Source organism: Miniopterus natalensis, chromosome 2 (genome assembly GCF_054644295.1).
Source record: "Miniopterus natalensis isolate mMinNat1 chromosome 2, mMinNat1.hap1, whole genome shotgun sequence".
Lineage (NCBI taxonomy): Eukaryota > Metazoa > Chordata > Mammalia > Chiroptera > Miniopteridae > Miniopterus > Miniopterus natalensis.
Genome location: NC_142082.1, coordinates 96,736,725 through 96,753,242, shown reverse-complemented (window position 1 = coordinate 96,753,242; position 16,518 = coordinate 96,736,725). Strand labels below are relative to the sequence as shown.

The 16,518-nt window shown below is 41.5% G+C and overlaps 1 protein-coding gene across 1 annotated transcript in view; it reads right to left on the bottom strand.

Moving 5' to 3' along the window:
- PARP4 (poly(ADP-ribose) polymerase family member 4) overlaps window positions 1-14,848 on the bottom strand; it is an 85,305-nt gene extending 70,457 nt beyond the window's left edge. The window contains exons 1-9 of the mRNA XM_016203563.2: window positions 14,749-14,848; window positions 10,751-10,883; window positions 8,726-8,924; window positions 6,848-6,914; window positions 5,850-5,925; window positions 4,102-4,215; window positions 2,267-2,416; window positions 1,579-1,716; window positions 424-597 (exon numbers count right to left, since the gene is read on the bottom strand). Of these exons, the coding sequence (XP_016059049.2) occupies window positions 424-597; window positions 1,579-1,716; window positions 2,267-2,416; window positions 4,102-4,215; window positions 5,850-5,925; window positions 6,848-6,914; window positions 8,726-8,924; window positions 10,751-10,882 (1,050 nt within the window). The 5' untranslated portion in view covers window position 10,883; window positions 14,749-14,848. The remainder of the gene's footprint in view (window positions 1-423; window positions 598-1,578; window positions 1,717-2,266; window positions 2,417-4,101; window positions 4,216-5,849; window positions 5,926-6,847; window positions 6,915-8,725; window positions 8,925-10,750; window positions 10,884-14,748) is intronic.
- Window positions 14,849-16,518: the final 1,670 nt, after the last annotated feature.

Sequence of the window (16,518 nt, the reverse complement as noted above, 5' to 3'; positions counted from 1 at the left end):
GAACATGGTTCAGATAACCTTCATAAGGACCCAAAGCATTCTGAAATAGCTCAGCAGTTGATTTTTGAGCAAACTCTAAAGACAATGTCTGTGTTTCAGTGTTACCTTATTCATCAGATTTGAAAAGGCCTCTCCCCCAACATATTTTATTTTTATTTTTTTAATCCTCACCCAAGGACATGCTCAGAGACAGAAAGGGAGAAAGAGAGAGATAAAGAAAAAAACTGATGTGAGAGAGAAACATCGATCAATTGCCTTCTCGACGGGCCCAAACTGGGGATTGAATCTGCAACCCAGGTGTGTGCCCTGACCTGGAATTGTACCGGCAACCCTTCAGTGCCTGGGATGACACTACAACCGAGCCACTCAGGGCTGGGCTCCCCCCACATATTTTAAGTGGAATCCTATATTTCAGAGATTTACCTGGCAGAGGTCCTCTTTCTTGGCTAATAGTCTCAGGCTAACTTTTTCAGTGGCTGTACCTCTGTGAGGTATTAATCTGTAGAACTCACTCATCATCTTTTGCAATTGTTCTTCCGTCTCTCCACTTTTCAGTGCTGCCTTTACTAGGAGGAGAATTCCCTCTGCCTTGCTCACCTTTAAAAAGAAGACATGTGCTTATTAAAGTTAGATCTTGATAATCATAGAGAAAGTGAAGAAATGTATAAAAATAGCTAAAACAGTTGTTAGACATGTTATAACTGTTAGTTTTCTGAACATCTGCCATAAAACAAACACAATGTTTACTGGAGATGTATCTTGGTTGTGATGATAATGCCATGAGTTTTCCAAAACCGGGCTCAGCTTAACTGAGGAAAAAAACCAGAATCTTCAATATCTATAATCTAGTTATATTTTTATTTATATCTATATCCACAGAGAGAGGAATACTCATGCAATAGAAGAGACTTGCTTTTCACATAAGAAACTTAGAAAGATGTCAGAATCAAACTAGGAGCAAAACACACCAGAACATGTTTCAAATTACACAAGTACTTTTTGGAATTTACCCTAAGAGACCTTTTTCCCCCCTGAAATAATTTCATTTAATTCCACAGAGGAATTGTTTGTATTATTTGAATATGACAATGTAGGTGCACAAGTTAAACCATTGGGAACATATTCTTTCATTTGCTCTTTCAATAGCATATAATTAAGAAAAGCAAGTTCTGGAGGGCTGGGAGCCTGCCTGCCTTTCCCTGGGATGGTCAGAATGCACAAGGCTCTGAAGCAGGCACTACAGTGATTAGGGTCCTGAGCATCTAATTCAGGAGCAAGAGCATCCACATCTCTCAGGCCTGCTACAAACCTCTTGACCTAGAGGAACAGGCCTCCTGATGAGCCAAGCTTTGATCAATTCTCATGCCTGGCATTTTACATGCGGCAATGTCTGGTTTTCTTAAAAGCTATCTCTGCTCACTGCTCTTGGTGTCCTCTGCTCCAGGTTAAGAAGAACAGGAATGCATCCAAAAACAACTGAACCAGCGCTCAAACAGAAGTGATACCATTGAAGCTAAGAAACCAGGAAAGCAGGTTTGTTAGGTTAGAGGCACTGTTTCAAAGACACACATGACTTACATCATTAAGACTGATCCTGCTCATGGACTTGAGGAGCACGTGCTCCAGGTGGCCGAGAGCCTCTGCCCAAATCATCTCCACTAAATTGCTCACCTCTTGGCTCAGAGCGCTTGAATGTATTACTTCCTCCAAAAGCAACTGCAACAAAATGGCAAAACAATACCAACAGAAAGTTTTCATAGGTAGGTTTATTTTTAAATAGAGATAATCAGAGGAATGAGAAGATATAATTGTACCCAAGAGAGAGCCACTCACACTCAAGTAACTTTTAATACTCCAGGCCTCCTCTTTCTCCTCAGCTTTCCCTCCACCTCCTGCCTATGACCTCTCTCTGTTCCCCCTTCTCTCTTTTAGTCCCATTTTACTTTTTCTTGTCTTTTTCTTCACCCTATTAATTGCCAGTGGAATTAGAAGTTAAGTGATATTAAGGGTTAGAAACCTCTGATTCTTGGCCTACGTTATAATGAAATATTTTGAAAGCTGTGATGGTTTGTTACTGAAATAAGCCATATGGGCCTCATCCTGGAACTCACTCCCCTCTCAGCTTCCATGCCTTTTTGTGGGTTCACTGTTACTTCTCCTAACTCCCACTCTTCTCTCCTGCCAGTATTTATTTGCCATAAAGAAAATATTTCTCTTAAAAATATTCAATCGACAACACAAAATAACATGGATAAATCAATCTTACTGCTTGCAGTTTTTCAGATGCTAATTGGGTGGCTTCGGGGGTAAACGATTCTCTTAGTAGAAATCCTTGTTTCTTTAGCTCTTCAATGTAATTTTCATAGTACTCACTTGCATCTTCAGAGGTTTGCTTTACAGAGAACTGCTTTCTAGGCTATGAATATAGTAGGAAGCAAAGTGTTAGGATATGAGGATACAGTAACTTAGTATCAATCTCTATTGAATATCTGCTATGTACCAGGGGAACAGGAACATATATAAGGCATTAAATCCCTGCTACTATCAAGAGAGTCATGACATATAAACCTCCTCCTGGACTGGTGTCCATAGGATGCCTCTCAAACTTGGCAAAAAGAAGCATGTCATGTTCAAGTTACTTCATTTAACAAGGTAGAGTTTAACATATTTCCCATCAAAATGGTTTAATAAAGGAAAAGGGCAAGTTAGAAGAGTCTCCTTTGGAACAGCTCCTTCTCTGGTGGTTAAGTGAGGATCATTTCTATCAAGGTGAACAGACTTGCCAAGGAAACTCAGACTTTTGAAGGAGGGAAGGCACCCAACAACAGCTCTCCATACAGAGCAGGAAGGGGCAGGTTAGCCTAGCCAGCAGCAGCATTTTCTTTCTCAAGTAAGAAGAAAAACAGTAACATGTCTATCATGGTTTTCAACTTGATTTTCACTTAGTTCTTACCCACACAACTAAATCCCCCACCAAATATTGTCTATATTTGGGGGTAAAAGGTTAACAAAAACCTTTCCTCTTCTTGGACACATTTGACCTTGGATTAAATTTTTATAGCAGCTCCCATGGAAACCTGAAAAGGGTAGAGTGTCAGTTGTAATATGAGGCAAAATTGTCTGGGTAATAGTAACCTGTCATTAGTCAATTGCATTGGAACTGGGAGTTCAATGAACGAACCATAAATAGAAGCTGGGAAACCTGCACCTTGAGCTTCCCTGGGAGCAGGGACTCTGATAATGGGCATTTCTCTTAAGGGCATCTCAACCCCAGGCCCCTGTTATAAGAGGTATGGGCTTCTGTGGGTGGGCTTCTAAGTCAGGTGGATGTGCACCCACCTGATATGAGCCTCCTTGCTTGCCTAGAGCTGGCCCTGGCATGGGAGCAAAGCAAGCGTCCCCACAGCCTGAGTGAACTGCTGGGAGGACCACCCACCCCACTGAGCTGCGCCTGTGCACCCTGCTGTTTCCTGTCTGTAAGCAGAATGTCTAGACAGAAGACAGCCTGATGATTCTGTAGCATTTTCTTTGAACTGTAGGTATTAGTTCTGAATTTATTTTTGTTTCATAACTGTTTTAGGTTGGTCTCTGCAAAGCCTTCCTTGCCACTCAGAGCCCACAACAGTTCACAGACATTTCACTGTCACAGCAGGTTAAAATCATGAAAGTGTTATTTCCTCCCAAGTGGTGATTTCTGAGGGGCAGGTTTAAGTATTTTTTATCTTTGGGTTCCAGCCTACTGGAACACAGCAGACTGCTTGGCACATAGTAAGTGCTTAATGAGGTGTGTGAATGGATTGCTTTGAGAGGTATATACATTAGTAAAATTTCTGTAAGTGACTCAGAACAGGAGCAAGAACCCTACATAGTGAGTGCCTTCCTCTGATAAGCCCCCTTTGCTGCTCTGGTCAAGGGGCACTGGGCTCACATGGCTCTCCTCACCTGCCACTTTTCAAAAGGGAACACATTTCCACTTTTCAAACGTATTTTCAGGCAAAATGAAAAGTATGAACAGGTTGGCAGGTTCACTGATCAATGTAAAGGGAACTAGTTATGAACAAGGATGGATAAACACATAGGAATTGATATAAAGACCATTACCTCAGTGCCACCATCCAGGAGGAAGTGTGCAGCTATGAGGAAGGCTGGGTCCCCAGGGTCCTGGGAGCACCGCAATTCCACCACTGCAGTTTCCCGACCTCCCTCTGTCCCATTCTGGAAATGAGATTGGTCTTTCATAAGCTGCATTCATTAAACAACAAACTGCACATGCCATTTTAAAAGGTTGATTAGCTCTGGCCGGGTGGTTCAGTTGGTTGGAACATTGGTCCACGCACCAAAAGGCTGTGGGTTTGATTCCTGATCAGGGCACATGCCTGGGTTTTGGGCTTGATCCTCGGTTGGGGAGCATACAGGAGGCAACTGATAGATGTTCCTCCCTCTCTTTTTCTCTCTCGCTCATTCCCTACCTCTCTCTAAAATGAATAAAACATATTCTCAGATGAGCATTTAAAAAAAAAAAGGTTGATTTAAAACTAATATATGATCATTTGGAAATGTAATGTAGAAAATACAGACAGTACAAAGAAAAAATAAAAATCACCTGCAATAACACTGCAGATATATAATCACTATTACTATTTTGGTACTTTTCCCTCCTATATCTTTACTAAAGATTTATTTGCATATGTTTAAATGGTACCACTTTTCATATCTTCTTTATCACAGAGGGAAGTTATTTTCAAGTTATTGTAATACCTAAAAAATACAAATGGAGCATCATTTTGAATGCTAAAGCTAATTTGCATTTGTGCCATGTTGGAGAAAAATTTTTGTTTTTCTTTTAAATGAAAAGTAATGGAAATTCAAGATGGTGCAAATACCTGTGTCAAATCTACTCTTAAAATATAAGAAACTGTTAAAAACAGGGAGGACCTTTATTTTATTCATTTACTTTTTAATTGATCTTAGAGGAAGGGAGGGAGAGAGAGAAAGAAACAACAATCAGTTGCCTCCAGCAGGCACCCTGACCCAGGAAAGAACTAGCAACCTGGGTAGGTACCCTGACTGGGAATTGAACCTGCCACCTCTTGGTGCACCGGATGATGCTTCAACCGAGTCACAATCAGCCAGGGCAGGGCCTTATTTTTATTTATTTGTTTTAATCCTCACCTGAGGATATTTTCAGAGAGAGTGGAAGGGGGAGCGAGAAAGAGAAACATGGATGTGAGAGCACATCGATTGGTTGCCTCCGACCAGGGCTGGGGATCGAGCCTGCAACCGAGGTACGTGCCCTTGGCCAGAATCGAGCCCAGGACCCTTCAGTCCGCAGGCTGACACACTGAGCCAAACCGGCTAGGGTAGGACCTTTATTTTTAATATCATATCAATATTTTATAGTGTTTACATTTTTATTATGAGCATGCATTACTTTTACAGTAATTATGAGCAACTACTTTTACACTAAAAAGTTATACATTAAATTTTTTTAAATTAATTTTTAGAGAGAGGATGGGAGAGAGGGAAAAAGAGAGTGCAAGCGAGAAACATCAATTTGTTGTTCCATCTATTTATGCATTCATTGATTGTTTCTTGCATGTGCCCCGACCATAATCAAACTTGCAGCCTTGACATATAGAGACAAAGCTCAAACCAACTGAGCTACCCAGACAGGGCCATTATATTTTAAATGAAAAAATTTTCTTGATTATTAAAAAGTAACTCATATATTAAAGAATATTATTCAGGATATGCATAATTTTTCAGAACAAGAAGAAAATTATCAAGCAGGAAGAATAATCACAAGACATTCAGACAGCTTTTTTTCCAAACAGATACTGGTCTCTTACTTTTTCCAAGATATTATACTTTGCAACTTCAAAATCTTGAGGAAAATGAGGAATTTCAACATTCTCTGTATAAGACCTGAAATTTGTATAATTAAAAAATATTAAAATTGACTTTTAGACTAAACAGGATTTTCAAAAACTTTTTCTTGTACCTCTCCTAACTCCACTCAAAATGCATTATAAATCCCTAACTCCTCCTTACATATTCTAAAAATGGTCAAAAGGTCTTACGGAATGAGCTGGATTCCTCCTTTATGTAATTCTACAGCTTTGATGCAGAATACTGTGTGTCTGCATTGGCCAGCGGGGTAACATAAAGCACAGGCATAAAAGAAACAGGCCAACGTGTTGAAGAAAGCACAGCTCCTCACAGACGGGCGGCCTTGCATTCACCCTGGAATGGACCCTTAGACACTATGTCACTTTAGACAGGCCCTCACGTCTCTGAGCTACAGTCAAGTCCCCTTTAAAATAATAGACTTCTCATAATCTGTACTTTTAATTCTGATACTTTTTCTCTCTTTTAGCACTACTATTAACAAGTACAACAAGGCAAAATGTGATGCCCAATTGATGCTGCAGTTTCGGGTATGCTTTAAGAAGCCATGTAGAGCTTCAGACTCAAGTACTCCATTTTGGAAGGTTGGTATTATTTTTAAAAATATCAGGTAGAGAGTAATGAACTGCTTCTAAAGACTGTTCAGTAAGGTAACAGGGTGACCAGACTGCCGAAATCTTATCTCCGGTGGATTTTCTTTTTTTCAAATCAATGTCACAATTACATCCAATCTCATATAATACTGACAAGACAAAATAATTATCACTCTACTAACTGAAGTAAAAAAATCTTAAATAAAAACTTAATAAATTTAGATAAGCAACATAAATTAAAATACTACCAAAAATACTGATGTACTAATAGCATTTTAATACTGTGCTTGAGGTTTATAAAACATTTTGCAAACTCTGCCTAGTCTTAATGACCAGAAGTAGATTACTTAGTAAGTTCCACGACGTTTTCTATCTCTGTGGCATTGTCCAGGCTTAGCTTGTCTGTTTTCACTTCTAGAATTAAAACAAACAAAACACTTGTTAACTACTCAAAGATTTATTTAAATGATCTAACAATAAATACTGGAAGTGTTAAGATTCTTAAAAGTGGGTTATATCTTCCATGCTATTCTATTTTTAAGGTGTCTTTAAGTTAGCTAGTTACAGGTGATCTAAGGACAATACAAGTGGGAAAGGAGGATGGTAAATTAAAACATAGTGAGAACATATCATTCTAATTTTATTTTAATAGCCATGTGAAGAGAATCCCCATGTAATCTGTATTATTTGAAGCTCATTGACAGGCATATAATTTCGAATGGCATTTTTCTCTTCTGAAGATATTGGTGAGCATAGTTATGAAGGGTATTTCCAACACAACGCAGGATCAGAATGAGTTCCCGAGGGCCATCAGGTCACAAACCTGTTCTAGTTTAGAGGGAAATTCAGTGTTCCTACGTGAAGCTGCACAATGTTTGCTTCATACTTTTCTTATAGAAGAATCTTTAACACTACAGCATTATGATAGATAAGAATAACTCTTCTAATGTGAGGATTTCTTTTCAGTTTTAATTATGCTATCACAATTTCAAGTCATCAATATATTTGTTGTAATTCTGAATCTGACTGTATTATTCTGGATGTTGAAAAATATTTTCAGTGTAAAAGGAGTTTATCATCCTGCCTTTTTGTTTCGGCTACCATTTTCTGAGACAGCAAGACCATCTGATGACAGCATTTCTGGAAAAGCACTTGTCTAAAGAGGCCGAACCACACCAACACACTTAGATGTCTAAAACTTTTATAAATAATACAATTAATATCATATAAGATGATATCTAACATATCATGTGTTTATTAGTATTTATCAGAACTGCTTGACTCTTTTGAATCCTTACCTAAGAATATGCTAATTGATTTTAGAGAGAAAGGGGGTGGGAGAGAGAGAAACACTGATGTGAAAGAGAACATCAACTGGTTGCCTTCTGCATGCACCCCAACTGAGGATCGAACCCGCAACCTAGGTATGTGCCCTGACTGGGAATCGAACCCACAACCCTTTGGTATACAGGATGACACTCCAACCAGCCGAGTCACACTGGCCAAGGAAGAACTGCTTAACTTTTGATGTGTCTCATGAGGAATGTATTTCTCTGTGTCCAAAGGCTTTCTTCCCAGTCAGATACCAAAATAAAACCTGGGTTATAAATGAGATATGCTGCTTTTGGAGACATAATCTTTTGAAAGAAACCTTTTTAGCCAAACACTGGTCATAAAATTTCCGATCATTATTATAATTTTTTAACACAAAGATTCTTCCTCCTCTCAGTTAAAATTAAACATCAAGTTTTCTAAGACTATCCGTGTTTGTTTTTTTTAATTTTTAATTTTATCTATTTTTAGAGAGAGGGGAGAGGGGAGGGGGGAAAAGGGGGAAGAAAGAGAGAAAGATAGATCGATTTGTTGTTCAACTTAGTTACGCATTAATTGGTTGATTCTTGTATGTGCCCTGATTGGAATCGAACCCACAATCTTGGTGTATCTGGACGATGCTCTAACCAATTGAGCTACTCAGCCAGGGTGAGACTATCAGTCTTTTTTGTAGTCATTTTGATTCTGATCACACTAGACTGCATATTGACAAATCTATTTCTATTGCTAAAGTAGTCTTTGTCCTGTGCTATTTTGCTGCCCATTTTCTGAGATAACAAGTCTAATTTTTAGGTAGTATTTCTGCACCATAGTTTGTATATAGTACCTTTGACAAACCAAAATGTTTACTGTAGCACCTATAATACACTGAGTGCTTGATATGAAATACTTACCAGAGCTGCTTGGCTCTTGACAAGGTGGTATGTTGTCCAGTGACTTGTTAGGATTGTAATTCTTTACGTCCAAGAGTCTCCTTTCTTTGACAGATTCCCATATAAAATCCGGGTTTACAATATGGATATGGTTCTTTTGGATTGAGTTCAGTTGGTACTGACTGAGAACATCAGCATTGTCTAAGATTATATGTGTACACTAAGAAAAAAGAATCAATTCATTATGCATTAGTAGAAACAAAATTTAATGACTTTGTATCTGTAATTTTCACCCTTAAAAGTCTTGTTTGAAGGTAACTGTAACAATTTTCCTCAGACTTCTAAAACTCTTATAAGTAATACAATTTCTTGTTACATTAAAGTTAAAAAAAAAAAAAAAAATCAAGTTTTTAAAGAGTACGGATATGGATGTACCATAACCAATCCTAGACGTTGTTTCCAAATTTTCACTCCTCTAAAAAAATGCTGTGCTGAGTTTCTTCACGTACACTTTTTTATACAATTTATTTTTTCCTTAGGAGTAGAATAAGAGGTTTAAAAAGTATTCATTAATATTTATTTTAATTTGTTAATTTGCAATTTTATTCACTTATTTTTAAATAAGTAGCATAAGCACATTATAAAATATCTAAAAAGTAAAATTATAATAATAAGTTAATTACTTCCTACCATTTCTCCAGGTTCCTCTCCCAGAGGCACCTGCTGTAACTTGTGCTCAGGTATTCTTCTAGAGCTATTCTATGTGGACAACATACATACAAGTACACAGCCCTCTTTGTAGCCACAGATGGCAGCATACTAAACACACTGCTTTTCCACTTGACAATTTATTTTGGAGATCATTTCTCATCATCACATATTGTGCTCTCTCCTTCATTACAATAGCTGGTATGCACATTTCAAACGGTTATAGACACTGACAACAACTGCTGAAAAGGCTGCAGTCCTGTATATGAGAGATTCTAAAAGTGAGAGCCTGTGTTGGCATTCTCTATGCAGAACGTATCCAGCTGGAGATGCCTGTGCTTCACAGAACAAGCCTGGCTCCCTCCAGTTGGCAAACCCAGGCCTGTGGTCCAGGAAGGGGCAGTCTCATCAACCAACCAACAGAGGGAAGAGTATGCACAGGGCAGGGCCTGCACTTGCAGGCCTGGCACCTAACAACTGTGAACTTCAATTTTTACTTCTTATGATGAGGTAGTTAAAACAGAGCAGGGTAAGCCCTAGCCAGTTTGGCTAAGTGGTTAGAGCATCAGCCCATAGACTGAAGGGTCCTGGGTTCGATTTCAGCCAAGGGAACGTACCTCGGTTGCAGGCTCAATCCCTGGCCCTGGTCGGGGCACGTGCGGGGAGGCAGCCAATCAATGTCTCCCTCTCTCTCTCTCTCTCCGTTCCACTCTCTCTGAAGAAGCAATGGAAAAAATATCCTCAGGTGAGGATTTTAAAAAAAGAAACAAAAAAACAGAGCAGGGTAACCTTTGTTATTTTCAAGATTTCATCCAACTGTGAAATTCTAGATCTAAACTGTTAGGCCTACAGTTCATTTCAAGAGAGTAGGTAGCTTCCTTCCACCTTTAAATAAACAGTACAAAGATCAGTTTACAATACATGAGTTTTTTTCTGTCCTATAGGAGCCATCTTACAGGTGTCACTCCAGTGTTGACATACCGGCGAGTGACTAGCATGCTTTTAGCAAATGCTGCACATTGTAACTTTTCTCATTCAAGAGCAGATTTGGCTGGTCTAATGTTTCTTCTATTGATATCCTTGGCTGTGCTGTCATATATCAGATTCACAGGGCATGTAGGATTGTCCTACAGCTCACAAGAACGGGAGAAGATGGAACTGGTTGGTCTTCCCTCCTCTGCCTCTCTCCAGCCCAGATACCCTGTTCAAGATGTCACTTTCCCTGCCTTCGCTGACTTCCCTACTGCCAGGTTCTCTGCTTACTCTTCTCACCATGACCTGTGCTCCCCTCAGGCACAATGTCTACCACAGAAGAATTCTTAGGAAATTTGCAAATACCTGAAGATTTAGTAAAAAGGAAACATTTCCACCATTTTCCTTAATGTCAGTTTGTAGCTTTTTCTTCTGTTGACGAGGTAAGTGCTTGACTTTCAAACAGAAAGTACAATTTGCAAAGACTCCCACAGTCATCCTGCAGGGAAAAGAAACTTCAAGTCATAACTTTTAAGGATTTTCTTTTCAGTAAATATAAATGACAGTGACTTTAGAGTTGTTCTACACACAAACTGTGGGAGAGTTGAGCATTATTTTTAAAAAAAGATATTGCAATCATGTTATAATCACAAAAGTTGGATATTACTCGAGTTTGCATTATGTATGTTGGTTTTAGAATCATTTCTAGCTTTTATGGCTGATATTATGACACCCAAAAATCCTTTTGTATAGACTCATGATACACATTTTAAGGAAAACATGACAGATTTCAGTTACAGATCAAATGTGATTTAAGAATATAGAAGCATTGCTATGGCTTGGTAGCTCAGTTGGTTAGAGTGTATTCCTGGTCCACCAAGGTTGTGGGTTCAATCCCCAGTCAGGGCACATACATGAATCAACCAGTGAATGCATGAATAGGTGGAAGAACAAATCAATGCCTCTCTCCCCCCACCCCTTTCTCTCTCTCTTTCAAATCAATAAATAAAGAATTTTTTAAAAGAATATAGAAGTGCCCTGGCTGGTGTGGCTCATTGGTGAGAGCGTTGGCCCATTCACTGAAGGGTTGATGCTTATGGTTCGATTCCCAGACAAGGGCACATACCTGGGTTGCAGGTTCGATGGAGGTGCTCGTGAGGGAGGCAACCAATCAATGTGTCTCTCTCAAATTGATGTTTCTCTCTCTTTTCCCCTCCCTCCCTTCCACTCTCTCTAAAAATAAAATCAATGGAAAAAATATCCTCAGGTGAAGATTAAATATACATACATATACACATATATATACATATATATAGAAGCATTAATTTTTAAATTAAAAATTAACATTATGTGCTAGTGAACCCATGGACTTTTATATATAAGTCTTCTATAAATTCAAAGAGGTTTATTAGTTATTTGGGTTTCTGGTAAGCCATTCTAGAGATAAATTGAATAATTAGTAATAAAAACATAAAACTTATGTTTAAATGGAAAGATATATATACACACACATTTGAAGTTAATTTCTTTTACATTTCCACATATAGAAAAGAATTACTTCTAAGACAAATTGAAAGAAATATTATGTGCATTTTACAATTAATAAGTGGTGAGATATTGGGTTTAATTCATGGTAGCTAATTGTTAATTTTAAAAAACTGAAGTCATCTCTTAACAGGGGGGGTTTGGTGAAAAGCGGTTCCTGGGTCTGATGTTCCTTTAAGGAAGGTCAGTTAGCAGGTTTCTTGCAGGGTGGCTGGGCCTCCCATCTCCAAGGGTGCCTACCAGGTGCAGTCCCCTGAGGACATGGTTAGGGTCTGTGTTCCTCCTGCTCCCCCTGCCCCAAATGTTCTGTTCTCCCAAGCTGACTAGAGCCACCCACTCTGGTCCTTTTACTTGAGCAATGGTGCCTATTCCTCAAGGCCCTAAATGCTGGCTAAATGCAGACAACCTCTAATTTTGGACAAAATGCACATTGCCTTCCAAACACCCATACCTCAGATGTGCCAAGTCCTCAGTGCAGGCCACCCCCAGTACCCCTGTAGGCAGGTGGCTTCCACATCCAGCTGGCTGCTCAAGCTACCCTTGATTTCTCCCCCTTTGAGGGTAACCCTTAGGCCATGAGCATCTCGTCATCACTACCCCTGAATATAACCGGAATCTATCCACATTCTCCATCTCCAATGCCACCTGGGCCCATGCCCCATCAGAGAGAAGTCCTGACTCCTCTCCCCACTTCTGCTCCTCTCTGCCTCTAATCTCTTCTCCATACTGTAGCTTGAGTAATTTTTTTTTCTTAATTCCATTTCAAATGAAATTCAGACTTCTTATGGTTCAAGGCCTGGCCTCTGTTTCCAGTCTCATTATGCACACCATTCTCACTCTGCCCTGGCCATACTGGTTTTTTCTTCAGGTTAGCAAAAACTTTTAAGCTTGGGGATCAGGGCCTTCCCACATGCTGTTTCTTCTTGCTGGGACCCTTGTCCCCTACCCCCACCTCACACTTGTAAATCCTACCCAGAACCTAGTAGGCACTATCCAACATATGAATATATTAGTTCACTTTTTTCTTTCTTATGCGTTCTGGTTAAACTGAAGTCCCTTGATTTAACTCCCTTTCCAAAGCATTATATTTACTAATTTCTTATGTGTTATCTTTTACATTCTACTGATTCATAATTATCGTGGTTTGAAGATGAGAGAGATGATGATGAATACTGTGAAAGATATTAGACTGCCCTATTTAGGTTAACCTACTTTGCTCTTAAACTCTGACAGTTAAAAATCAAACAACATATGGATGGTCCTGGAGAATATTATGCTAAGTGAAATAAGCCAGGCAGCGAAAGACAAATATCACATGATCTTGCTTATACGTGGAACCTAAAGAACTTAATAAACTGATGAACAGAATAGATTCAATGACATGGAAGCATAGATGAGACTGATGAATCTCAGCGGGATGGAGGAGGGCGGGTGGGTGGAGGGGGAGAGAGTAACCAAAGAATTTATGTGCATATATACACAACCCAAGGACATGGACAATGGTGGGGAGAGGGACTGAGGAGGGGGAAGGAACAGGGTGGAACGGGTCATTGGGGAGAAAAAGGGACATCTGTAATATTTTAAACAATAATAAAAATTAAAAAAAAAAATCGAACAACAAAAAAACAAAACACCAAAACTTTCTAATGAATCTTGAACAATTTCAGGATAGTCTCTATGTAATATACCTGCTTAAGCTGGAGGAGGCTGGTTGGTGTGGGCTTGGCTGCCCAGTTCCACCTCTCCAGATAAGTGACTCTTCCTGTCATCAGGCCCTGGCTTAGGGACACAGCCCCAAGTCCTGGGAAACTCTAAGCCTGTCTGTCACAAATTCTGGCCACTCTACCCAGAAACTGTGGGTGCAGTTGGAACCCTCCCTGGATCTCTCTGCTCTGATCCAGACCAGGCTGCGACCTCCCCACGGCCCCCAGTAGGCAGCTGTAGTCATACATCCCTGCAATCACTGGCTGTTCTCCTCTTAACACTTCTAGTTTCTCCAGGAGAGCAGATCCCATGCAAGGGCTGTGCCTTGTTGATCTTTATATCCCTAGACCCTAGGGCACACAGCAGGCATTCAATAAATGCTTATTTACTAAAAACTCCCACATCCATTAAAGCCAAAGATTACAGAAGAGCCTCTGATACTATTTGCATATTTGGACTCAAATGGAATCAACCCCGCACCTCCCTAATGGGACTATTGAACCCGGGAAAAGAAAGGCCACCCACTCTGGTGCTGCTCCTACTTGGGTGGCACGTTACAGCTCATCACAGCCCGGAGCACTGAATACACGATCAGGTCAGCGCACGGAAAGGATCTGCAACATGCACACATGCGGAGTTAATTTCTCCTTTATTCTAAAGGCACATTTTATAGATCTTCATGTTTACTGTCATTTTGCAACCCAGAGCGTAAAGACTGAACACTGGGCAGTGCCCTGTTCTAGAGGCTGATTTAACAACTCAGCCCTCGCAGGAATCATAAAACTCATTTCCAGGTTTTCGACTTTGGACTTCAACCAACAGTAAGTGTTCCGATCACGGACGGTGTTCCCAATACTCACGGTGCTCCCTGATTATCCACTAAAATCCTGGACTTTTTGCGAAAGCTTGCATTGTAACCCAACTTTCAGAAGACAGACATGCCCCCAGGCACATCGGAAACGGGATATGGGAAGCCCCAGGGCCGCCGCTCCCTTCCAGAGACCTGGGCCTGAGCGCCGCGCCCCGGGCTGTCCCACCAAGTCCGGTTTCGGGGCCCCGCAGCCTCCAGCGCTGACACCGAGCACCGCTAGGAATACCCCGCGGTGTCCACGCACCTGCCAGAGGATTCGGCAGCTCCCCGTGCCTCAGGATTCTGGGCGCTCTGGCTCCGGGTGCTTCCCAGCTCCGGACTCTCCAGGGTGCGGACCTGCGGCCGGGCGGAAGAGGCCTTGGGAGGGCCGCCCCGCCCCCACCCCTCCCGCCGCCCCGCCCCCACCCCTCCCGCCGCCCCGCCCCCACCCCTCCCGCCGCCCCGCCCCCACCCCCCCGCCCCGCCCCCACCCCTCCGCGCCGCCACGCCCCGACGCCCCGCCCCCGACCCCGCCGCCACGCCCCCGCCCCGCCTCACAGCAGATGGTGCTCCTGGCCCCAAGGGCGCGGCCGCGGCCGGCAGGCTTGCTTGCTTCCTGCACTAGCCCCAGGTTTAGCATTTTTTGTTTCGTCTTTCAGGCGGGATTTAGCAAATACGGGGTGGCTCCAAAGTTGGAGTTTGGGAAAAGTGGGTGGGTGGTGCTGCCATTAATCGAGAAATGAAGGTGATTCCCAGGAGCTGGAAACAAGCAAATTTGGGGAGGGTATAGGATTGGGAAAACAGGAGGGTAAGATAATGAATTTAGTTGAGGACTTCGTGAGTTTGAAGTTCGCGGTAGTGTTCCTAAGTAGTTAGAAATACATATCTGTCGTTCCAGAGAGGTGAAGGCTGGAGTAGAGAGTAAAGTAATGGGAAAAAATGAAATCTCCAGATATGAAGAAAATGAGAATAGAAAAAATGTAGAAAGGTTATGAATTTATACTTGACTACAGGCATACCTCAGTGATACTGCGGCTGAGTTCTGGACCACCGCAGTAATGCCAGTATCACAGTGTTACTGCAAAGGGAACTGGGCCCTTGGCGGGTGTGCCTGGGGCCAGTGGTAGTGTGTGGGTTCTTAACTTCATGCAGGAAAAATTTCACAGCAGGAGTCTAGTGACTATGAGGGAACATTATTAAAGCTGGAGACAGTAAAACAAGAAAGGGCTTAGCAGAGAAGAAGCAAAAGGAGGGCGGGCCTAGGCTGGGCTGCCCTGGCTCTCTGGGAAGTGAGAGAAAAGGGGATTTGGGATCAAGTTCAGAAGTTAGCCTGGGAGGAGGGGTTGCTGCCCATTGCTCTCATGGTTGCAAGCCTGGTGGAGTCCTTTAGGGTTTATTTAGGAGATGCATGTCTGTGAGGGAAGAAGAGGGGAAGGGAGAGCACACACTGGGTCCTTTGTTTTGAGGCTTTATCTCTTTCTGTAAGCTGGAATCTTAGGGGAGGTCTCAGGGGAGGGTTTCAGCAGAATATTAATCACTTTTCTAGGTGTGCTCCTCCAGGGCCATGGTCTTCACTGATTGGTCAGTCATCACATCTGGTTCTGGGGTCACCTGCCTGGTTTTGCTGCTTTTCTGAGTCTGGAGCTGAAATACAACTGAGGCCTAGATGTTATTTCTAGGGAGGATGTAAGGACAGGAAAAGTGCCTCTTTCTTTGCTGTGGCCTTCCACAATTTATGAGAAGCACCTGGTAATTAAACCTCAAGATTGTTGGCTCCTCTGTTCAAACTGGGGGACAAGATAAGCTACTCTCAAAGCTATATTCCTGCATCCACCTCCTCCCTGCTGTTTTTACAACTGAGGAATAATTCGCACCAAGGAGTCTAGTTAGTGGAAGGTTCCCGTTCCCCCTCCTCTTTAAATGAGCCTCTTTGAATTCTTTGTAACTTCTGCTCTAAGCATGTTTTACAGGCTTGGGAAAAATACTAATAAGTACCTCCCTGGAACATCTGCCGGACTGTTTCCTCGAAAGCAAA